The 9932-nt window shown below is 34.1% G+C and overlaps 2 protein-coding genes across 2 annotated transcripts; both read right to left on the reverse strand.

Moving 5' to 3' along the window:
• Positions 1 to 799: 799 nt before the first annotated feature.
• Positions 800 to 5504, reverse strand: LOC107821307 (putative protein phosphatase 2C 38). Its single transcript, XM_016647747.2, has 4 exons — positions 4586 to 5504; positions 2273 to 2640; positions 1908 to 2144; positions 800 to 1498 (listed from the first exon to the last, which is right to left on the reverse strand). Exons 1-4 carry the CDS (start codon positions 4884 to 4886, stop codon positions 1274 to 1276), a joined length of 1131 nt encoding a protein of 376 aa, XP_016503233.1. The 5' UTR covers positions 4887 to 5504; the 3' UTR covers positions 800 to 1273.
• An 878-nt stretch (positions 5505 to 6382) lies between these two features.
• Positions 6383 to 8714, reverse strand: LOC107821308 (uncharacterized). The gene is made up of 5 exons (XM_016647748.2): positions 8609 to 8714; positions 8334 to 8390; positions 8093 to 8213; positions 7146 to 7642; positions 6383 to 6817 (listed from the first exon to the last, which is right to left on the reverse strand). The coding sequence occupies exons 2-5, from the start codon at positions 8366 to 8368 to the stop codon at positions 6589 to 6591; spliced, it is 882 nt and encodes a 293-aa protein (XP_016503234.1). The 5' UTR covers positions 8369 to 8390; positions 8609 to 8714; the 3' UTR covers positions 6383 to 6588.
• Between the last annotated feature and the right edge of the window lie 1218 nt (positions 8715 to 9932).

The following is a 9932-nucleotide window of genomic DNA, read 5'->3' on the forward strand; positions in this document are numbered from 1 at the left end:
GCAGAATTACAAAACCAATCGGAAGGTGACACGTGTGCAGAACATTAAATAGAAAAGACAACTGGGGCGTCAGTACTGTCATAGCATTGATTACAGCAAAAAATTCCCTTTTTGTGAAGGTTCACTTCCCAAATATTTAATGGATAAATAAATGGAAAGTGGGGGGACTATCTGTATTGGGAAAAAACCGAGTCTGAATATTGAAGATGACGTGTCATGACACGTGGACTGGTCAGAAGGTCAAAACGCAATAAATAGCAAAGAGGCACGAGTGACAACAGATAGGGGGAAAAGAAAGCAACATAGGTGTTGGATCGTTACTAAAATAGGTACGAGTCTCGTACCTATTCGAGTCGTTTAAAGATCAAAGATCAGAAGAAGTTGAAGATACGAATCTGATGACGTAAAAGAGTCTAAATACAGCATTAAATGTCAAATACGTTAGAGAATCTGAATTAAATAGAAATGATTGTGTAACGTTTCTTTTAAATATCATTTATTGCTCATAATTGCCTCATTAAGACAGAGACATTATATCTTCTCCTAGAATCAACTATAAAAGGGGAAAGACTCAACATCTGTAAGGACACGAAATACTATTGAGATCTTACTGAAATACAAAGCTATTTACTGCTTTACCATCATTCTCAAAAATATTTTATTTTCGTCTCCTGATTATCAGTAATCCGAATTTCTTTCTAGCTTTGACCAAAGACTCAGATTTTTGGTTAAACAATGATGAAACAAACTAAGATAGATAGGTTCAAATAGTAAGTGAAAGCATAATGAGAAAGAGAAATAAGGTAACTCACTCAAAGCTTTCATTCTTTGCTGTAAACGATTGAACTTACACCTAATATTAGACTCCAAAATATCACATACTCTTCTGCTACTTTGCCCAGTGCAACAAGATTCCTCTTCAAATGGGTCCCTAAGTTTTTGGCTACTCAGAAAGTAACCTTCAATTGAAAACAATGAAGGGGACAACACGCTACAACCCTAAAACTACAAAGAAATGAAAGAAGACAAATAGACATTTGCATTTCTCCAGGTGAATTTTCTGGAGTGTGAACTTTGGAAAATGCTGGAACTAGGACTTTGGGGAGGGTAAAGTTGTCTCCTCGTCACCTATAGCTCATAGGTTCGAGCCGTGGAAGTAGCTACTAATGCTTGCATTAGGGTAGACTATCTACATTACTCCCCTTTGAGTGCGGTCCTTTCCCGGACCCTGCGTGTACGCGGGATGCCTTGTGTACCTGGCTGTCCTGTCCTTTTAGGACTCTGGGGAGGAGGGAGTACCTCCTCTAATGGAAAGAATTGAACCACGAGAAGAACTTCTATTCATTGAATATGGATCAACAAACACAACTACAACTGTAATATCATCATGGAAATGCCTTCTTACGCCTCGGTCAATCTTCTTCAGGTCTGAATATCGCATTTCTCTTTTCTTGGCTGCTACATGTAGAGCAGCTTCAATAAGTCTTCTAGCAATTCCCTGCTAAGAGTAAAGAGGAGTATATGTTCAGTATGTGGTAAAATCTGTTTCAAAATCTGTGCATTCAGTATATATTGGAATATTGAGATTGAACTTGTGCACTAAAGGGCAACCCGGTGCACTAAGCTTCCGCTATGCGCGGGGTTCCGGTAGCGCGGGGTTCCGGGAAGGGTGAGACCACAAGGGTCTATTATACGCGCTGCTTTACCCTGCATCTCTGCAAGAGTTTGTTTCTATGACTTGAACCTGTGACCTCTTGGTCACATAGCAGCAACTTTACTAGTTACGCCAAGGCTCCCTTCGAGATTGAACTTGTTCACTGTGGTTTGAATTGTAACTTCTTGGCTAATCACCAGATAAATCAAAAGTGCTAAACATAAATGTCATTATTAGATATTGAAAAGCTTACATTTCTAGGATGATTGTGGACAATATCAACAGCCTCCTGGTTGCTAAGATGATCCCATAGACCATCTGAAGCAAATATGACGAATTGATCCTTGGAACTGAGTCTGTGAACGGATATTGATGGCTCCGCGCTGAGGATTGGTTTCGGGAAAGGTTCTGGCAACCTAAATCTTGCCAATAATGGTGCTTGGTTAAACTCTGACTTCTTAAGATAGGCATCACCAATTGACCTTGAAACCTGTAAAGAATATCTATATATATTAGGAACATCACCATTAATTAAACGCCGTTGAAGCTCGAACCACATATATATTTTCTTAACAGGACACATAACATAAGAAAGCATATAAAACATACAACAATTACCTGTATGAGACCTTTCACACGCCAAACTTTGTGTTTGAGAACCACAATTCGTGAATCCTGAGGATGCAACGAGCGAAGCTCGTCTCTCACAGACTCGATACTAGCATTGTGTTCTGTTGACAGTTGAATAGCTGTTATACTCTTTGTAGCTTTATCTACTCTACCTAGTACTGCACGTGAATCTCCTACATTCGCGATATACAGTAGTCCACTGCATATTATGCCCGCCAAACAGCATGATCCTACTGATGCAATCTGTGGCTTCTCATTCCACTGTCGCTTTACAAGTGACAGATATTCCTCTTCAGTTGTCAAGAAAGCTCTCCTTATGGCATCAGCAGAAATTTCTTGATGCTCGGAAGCAAATTCTGATAATCAGAATGAGATGCAGTTAAATTGAAGAACTAATAGTGTTTATTGTACATTATATACATTAGCTTAAGACTTCCGTAAGAAAGTGAATTTTAGGTCTGAATCACAAATACGTTTGGAGGATAATATGTAATGATTAGCAAAGCTCTAGACTCTGGGGCAGTGTATTATAACCTTCTTAGACTTCATGATAAAATCAATTTAACTTACAGAACTTTCGTTTTTCCATTTCTTGGTTCAAACAGCTAGTTGAATTATTTCTTCATTTCATCCATTTACTCATCCAATTCACAGTCACAAAGGGCCGGAAGCAGGGGCGGATCCACCCTTATGGGTGGGGTGGTGTTGCTGGGTAAAATTATCATATATTTATGTATAAAAAAATTTAAACTAGGTTAAATATATGATCCTGCCACCCCCATACGCAAACTAGATAAATGTGCCATGGCTGGTAAACTTTTTTGAAAGCTTTTCTCGTGTGTAAAATCCAAGTTCGAATTTATCTTGAACCTTGTCTAACTTTCCCTTTTTGTTGTGTTTTTTATTTTTTTTCTCCCAGTCATTTTCCTTTTTGGTTACCTCTCAGTTTCCTATTTGTCGTTTATTATTTTTATTTTTTTCCTCTATTCTATTACTTTATCTATGATATTTAGCAAGAACACTTAAAAAGAGCCTCCAAAATTTAAATTTTTTATAATATAAGCATTTCTTTTAATCTCAAATCTTTTAGTTTTCTTCTTTCAAAATCAAAAAACTTGGTCTTGATATTTAGATTGAGATCAAAATTAATCTATAATTGTTTTTATTATAACATACAAATTTGTGTTATTCTATTACTGTTAAATACAATTTAAATCTCTTTAGTCATAAATTATGATGAATATTTCGCAAGCATTAGATTTATGATTTTAAGTTTTGACATCTTGCAGTTTATCTAATTATGAATTTACTTATGGGGTATAATTTATCTATTGAAGATGTTTTTAGTTTTATTTTTCTTATTCTGATCGGTGGAGTTCTCTTATTAAAGATTTTATTTTACTTGTGCAAATTTATTTTTAGCATACAAGAAAATGTAGTTTCCTAGTGAAAATATTGATTTTACTTGTATTATATAAAAGTGTGATTCCTTCTTTAAAATGTTAATTATATTTGTTTCTTAATTTCTGAGATGTAATTTTCATACGACAATAATAACATATATACCCAATGAAATTTCATAAGTAGGGTCTGGAAAATTGATATATTTTTATATTTGCAAATAAAGTACTTATTAAATTACCCAAATTACCTAAAAAAGACAAACGTTCCGAACAAACTATATATTAGTAGTTATTATAAGGTATACATTAAAGGAAATTTTGACACCCGCCACCTTTAAATCCTAGATCCGCCTCTAGGCCCGGAAGGACTTCTAGTCTATTAGCGCTCCCTAGAGTAGTAGGGAAAATGAAAATCTAAGAAAATCAAGAAATGAAACATTGATAATTTGCTAGATTATTACAACAACAACAAGCCTAGTGTTTGCCCAAAAGTGGGGTCTGGAAAGGGTAGTGTGTATGTAGATCTTACCCCTACCTTTAAGAAAAACAGAGAGGCTGTTTCTGATAGACTCTCGGCTCAAGATAATTTGCTAGATTATTGATACAAAAAAAAAAATCCAAATACCAAACCGGGCTTCTTTATACTCCCAACAACTAGAAGAAGCTCGTGGGAAGGTCAAAGAAAGAACTTGTTCTTCTAATAATTCCGAGCCTGAACTTTTCTATAAAAAGTGTGTATAGTACTTTTCCGTTTTCGATCTAAAGAAGTTACATATTGGAGACATAAACTAATTAGCATCTTTTTTTGATTCAAATCAACCAATTCACACATTTCATTCATAAACCAATTCACATAATAAAGCATATCATGCATTCAAATAATAATAGCATTACGTACTCTTGAGATTGGAGAACAGAGTTTTGTTTATAAACCGCGATGTCTCTGGTCCTCCATGTCCATCGTAAACTCCTATAAATGTTCCATGAGGTCCTGATTTCAAAGAACTTAACGGCCCTGATTCGAGCTGACTCCGATCCTCCATCAAATTATTGGCTTGTATCACTGCCATGGAAAATTCTCCATTTATATGAACTCCAAGATCCTTATACCACATCAATCCATCAAACCTCCCATTCGCATCTCCTCCTCGCCCGCTACCATCACCCTTTACAGAAGGTCTCCAGCACAACGTAACCATTTTTTTCTCATGCAATTACTATACATGAATATGGTGTTTATCCAAATGGTCTAGTATTCTTCAATTTATATATTTGTCGAGAGGATTCATATAGCTGACTCCAACTCAGTTCTTAACGTTCCATATTCGCAAGTACTAAAGGCCTAGAGACCATGAATATGTAGCAAAACTCCAAAGAAAGGAAATAAAAAAACAAATTTGTATGGGCAGAATTGAAGCAATAGTTGTGTCCCAAGACAAGAAAGTAATGTAGATTTTATGTGAGTTCAGAGAATATGGAGGTGTTCTGGTCTTGATTCTTGAATACTATGAACCTATGTACAAACTCTGTGGTCCTTTTATCAATGTGCCAATTTTCAACTACAGCCTTAGCTGTAAAAACCCATAACAGATGTGATGGTGACAGAGTTTGTTGTTGAAATCAGAAAGATCAAAAGAGGTTATGGGCAACAAAAACAAAACTGAGTTTTGGAAGTTTTGTCCAAATGATCTTTTTTTGGTAATTTGGTGTCAGATGAGATCTCAGATTGTTTGAAGACAATCTTTCTTGTGTCTGAATAATACATAGTGAACCTCCACATTTCTCTCTATTTCAGTTCCTATCTATGTTTCTTGGTTGTTATAATTTTGACAATTGAGTTAATTATGGTTGTGGTCATAGGCTCTCTAGAGCCTTCTATCACAAGGCTAAAGTTTCATTTTCTTAACTTTATTACCTTATTACATAAAGTTACTCTGATGTTGATGATTTAGACTTACTTTTGAAATTATAATTTGAAGATAATGTTCTAATTGGTATACTAATTCAGATTGTGTATATGTTTATAAAATTTTGTTAGTTCGTGTAATAGGTGCCTTTGCTGAATGAAACTTTTTAAAATTAAAATTGTTAGATTCTTAGCTAAGATTAGCAATGTTTCAATAATGATTTTCAATCGAAAAGATAACTAGAAAAGATCCACTATAAAATAACTTAGCATCTCAAAAATTTAGAAGAATAAACCTCAAATAAAAATCTATATGAAACTTTATTAGGAAAAAATTTAAGGACTCTTATTAAAATTTAGCTTTAGGTCACCAATTTTATAGAGCCACACAAAATGTTTGGTGTGTTGGTAAGGTAGAAGTCATTTTCCAAGAAAATATTTTCCATGAGGAAGTTATTTTACTTACTATTATCTTTAACTTTTAATTTGATATCACTTGCTCCAACCAATATTTAGGTGCATTATTATCAATTTTTAATACTAAAATTTTTCATCAAAACACTATCCAATTTGTTAATATTAGTATTATTTTTCTTTAGTACATAAATACATTTTTTTCAAAAATTATTTTTTAATTACCAACCAAATATAACAATTATTACTTTAATATTTTCACCAGTAGGACAGAGCCTTGGCCTTTCAATTGGGATAGAAAGTTCATCACCAAATTATGTTCTTTATTGCGAGAATATTACATGGCAGCAGTGAACTCCTCAGTTTGCTTGAACATAATATAATATCATCAGGGTTGATACTTAATTATCTATAGTTCTATACATCCATCTCTACAATAAACCTCAACCACCTCAAATCTTGATTAACTTACATGCTTAACAACTAGAATGTTACTCCAATGTGGTAAAATGGGGCATAATTAGAATTCTAATGTCAACTAGGCATCTACTAATTAAGCCATAAATGAACTGTCATATAAATTAGCCAACTTTAATCATACTTCTTCTCTCCATCTGAGTCTGAAGTTTCTCTTTAGCATGCCTTAATGCATCAAGAACTTCTCTCACAGTAGTATCAAGAACAACTGGATCAATGGTATCCTTTGGCAAATCCACAGGAACTAATGCCAAAGAATAATCAACATTCTCCTCTTGCTGACGTGTTTCATCTTCTCCATTTTTCCCTTGCTCTTTGAGTGAAAATTTTAAGCTACAACAATAATAGATTAAAAGTTAGACCAGCTTTGGTGATATTACATACTAGAGTAATAAAGAACTGAACATACTTAAAGGTGGCAGTCCGATGCACAAGCCATTTCATGTTTACGAAGGACCCGGAAAAGTCACACCTTAAGGGGTGTGATGTAGATAGCCTACCCTAATGCAAGCATTAGTGACTGTTTCTACGGCACGAATTCGTGACCTATAGGTCAGATTGAGACAATTTTACCGTTGCTCCAAAGCACCCCTTCCAAGAACTGGACATGTTTAAATTGCACTTTCTTTTGTGTAAGATTTTCAATGTTGAATTTACATACCTATTCACATCTGAATTTGAGATTTGAAGCTCACTTGATTTTCCAAGATCTTGTTCAACCTTAGAATGACTGTGATCATCTTTGATAAAAATAGTCATTTGTGTGGCATTTTGCTCCAAATTGATTGAGTTTTCTTGAGAAATTCTCTTCTCAATTAGCTCCTTTTTCTCACATTGTTGGGATATGAGCTCTTGAGAATGATACTCAAGATTTTCAGAGCTACATTTTCTACTACCAATTGACTCTACAAACTCACTGACAATAGAGCCTGTAAATTGGGATTTTTGTCCTTCATCTTCAGAGAGTTTGGTGTTGCTAACAGTTGTGGATGTTACAGATGAAATTTCACTTTTATCCAATAAGCTAGAGTGCTCTGATTCATCTGAAACATAAGATATATTCAATGCCTCGAGCTTCTTTATAAAAAAATTGAGCTTCTTCTCAGCTTTGTTTCTTGATCTAGTCTCTTCTCTCAACTTATTCTCCAGCACAATCAGCTGAAATTTCAAAGATTTAAGGAGTCACACTTCTAGTGGAATTTTTTTTTAGGAACTTTATTAAAATGGGAAACAGTACAATTCCCTTATAACTAACCCAATCTAATCAGGGCGGATTTAGGGGGGGTTAGGAAGGGAGTTCGCTGAAAATTATACTGTGCATCAAAATCTGTTTTGTCCCTCTATATAGTATTATATTTTAAATCCTCTTGACACAATCTAAAAGCATAGATCACTGGTTAAGGGGATTCAAAACCTTGGTGAGTTCACTAGTTCAATTTTCATTGGTCACAATCTTTTATAATATTTTAACTTTTTCTTTTTTGGAGCTCTTAACGAAAATTCTGTTTTCGCTACTTAATCTGATAATACGAAAACACCAGAACTAGAGCACAAATGTTGATAGCATCTTCACTCAAAAACAAGCTGAGATGGAAAAGAAAAATAAACCTTGTTTCCAAAAAGCTCAGCATCCTCTTTTGCTTTTCTTGAAGCTGCCCTCTCTGCAAGCAATCTTCCTCTTAGACATTCCACTGTCCTCAAACCATCTTCTTTTTCCATTTTCTTCTCGCTAAAAAAGGAAAAAAAGAAAAGCACTCATGTCATAAAATGTGTCCGAAAACAGAAACAGTAAGAATATTTAGACAAACACATTAAAAGAAGAAGGTGTTGGTAAGATCAAAGAAAATACCTCCATTTTCTATCTGCATTTCCTTCAGATATCATATTCTATTTTTTCTCTTTGGACCTTTAATCAGAGGGTAATAGTTAAGATAGTCAGAGTCTGATAGATGAGTGCTAGTATTATTGAGAACCAGTAAGGGATTTATAAGAACTACTACTTAGCAGTAAAAGAATTGAAAACTTTTTAAATATTATATACACAGTACTAGTTAACATTTGCAGAGTAGATTTTGCAGAGTCCTTGTTTATGCAGAAAAACAAATATGCTGTTTGAATTATTACTTGGTAGTATTATTATTAGAAAACGCTCCAAGAGCCAGAGACATGCATAATTTTGGACTGTTGCCCCACCATAACTGCGCTTTCTGTTACTTCACTTCAAAGTTGCAGCTGTCCTAATGCCAGTGTACACTTTAAGTTCTCATTAATGCAATATTAATTTCCAATACTCAAAAAAAAGAAAAAGTTAGTAAATATCTTGCAAAAGTTTCTAACCATCTAAGTGGGCATTTGAACATATGAATTATGAAATTTCGAAAAAAAAGTGAATATTTTTTCAAGTGAAAATAATATTTAAAAATTAGAAATGTGTTTGGATATTAATGTAATTTGGAGCTATTTTTGAATATTTTGGGGGATTTAAAGTGAATTTTGAAAAATAGTGTAGAGTTTCTCAAATTTCCATTTTTTTTTTTGAAATTTAACTTGAAATGATATTTGAAATTTTCGTGGCAAATACTGAATTCGAAAAAAGTGAAATTTTTTCCAAGAAAGTGAAATTTTTATGGCGAAACGGGCCTTAAGTTGTATTCGTGAGGACTAATAACTGCATATCTCCAATGTTATTTATGACTAAGATCCATTTACATTGGGAAAAATTTGATATGTTAACTAGTCACTACTTACTACCTTGTTTTATAGTTTGATTTGTACCCAATCATTTCTTGTTGATCTAAGATGTAGTCATCATTTTATCTTTTTAACTTTGAGTTAGTGAGATGCTAATCTGAGCTTCTGGCATCTGGCTAGATTATAGTCACGTGATTTAGCCTGCATTTGTCCGTAGCGCAACCGTCCAAACCGCAGTGTGTCTCTCTTTATCTCATGGCTTCACTCATTGCTCGTGTTGTTTAGGCACGGAAACTTCAACTCTCTGACAAGAAGAGGACAAAACCCCCAGTCCCTACTAACGTACATGTAGCGTACTAACCACTTTTAAAATCATTTCTTACCTAACAACTTGTTTCCATCGTTGTTAGTTGTTCTAGTGTATTGTATTGTTACTACTCTCTCCGTTCCAATTTATGTGAACCTGTTTGATTGGGCACGAAATTTAAAAAAAAATAAAAGATTTTTGGAATTTGTGGTCCTAAACAAGTCAAAAGGGGCCCAAAGTATTTGTGTGGTTATAAAAGCTTCTCATTAAGGGTAGAATTGTAAATTTAAGCTAAATTGTTTCCAAATTTAGAAAAGGGTCATTCTTTTGGAACGGACCAAAAAGGAAAGAGGTTCACATAAACTGGAACGGAGGGAGTATAAATATAATATTTGTTTTGATTGTCACTTAAATTTTATTGTATCGTATTATTAAATTTGTTGTTATGTA

Source organism: Nicotiana tabacum, chromosome 5 (assembly GCF_000715075.1).
Source record: "Nicotiana tabacum cultivar K326 chromosome 5, ASM71507v2, whole genome shotgun sequence".
NCBI classification, from domain to species: Eukaryota; Viridiplantae; Streptophyta; class Magnoliopsida; order Solanales; family Solanaceae; genus Nicotiana; species Nicotiana tabacum.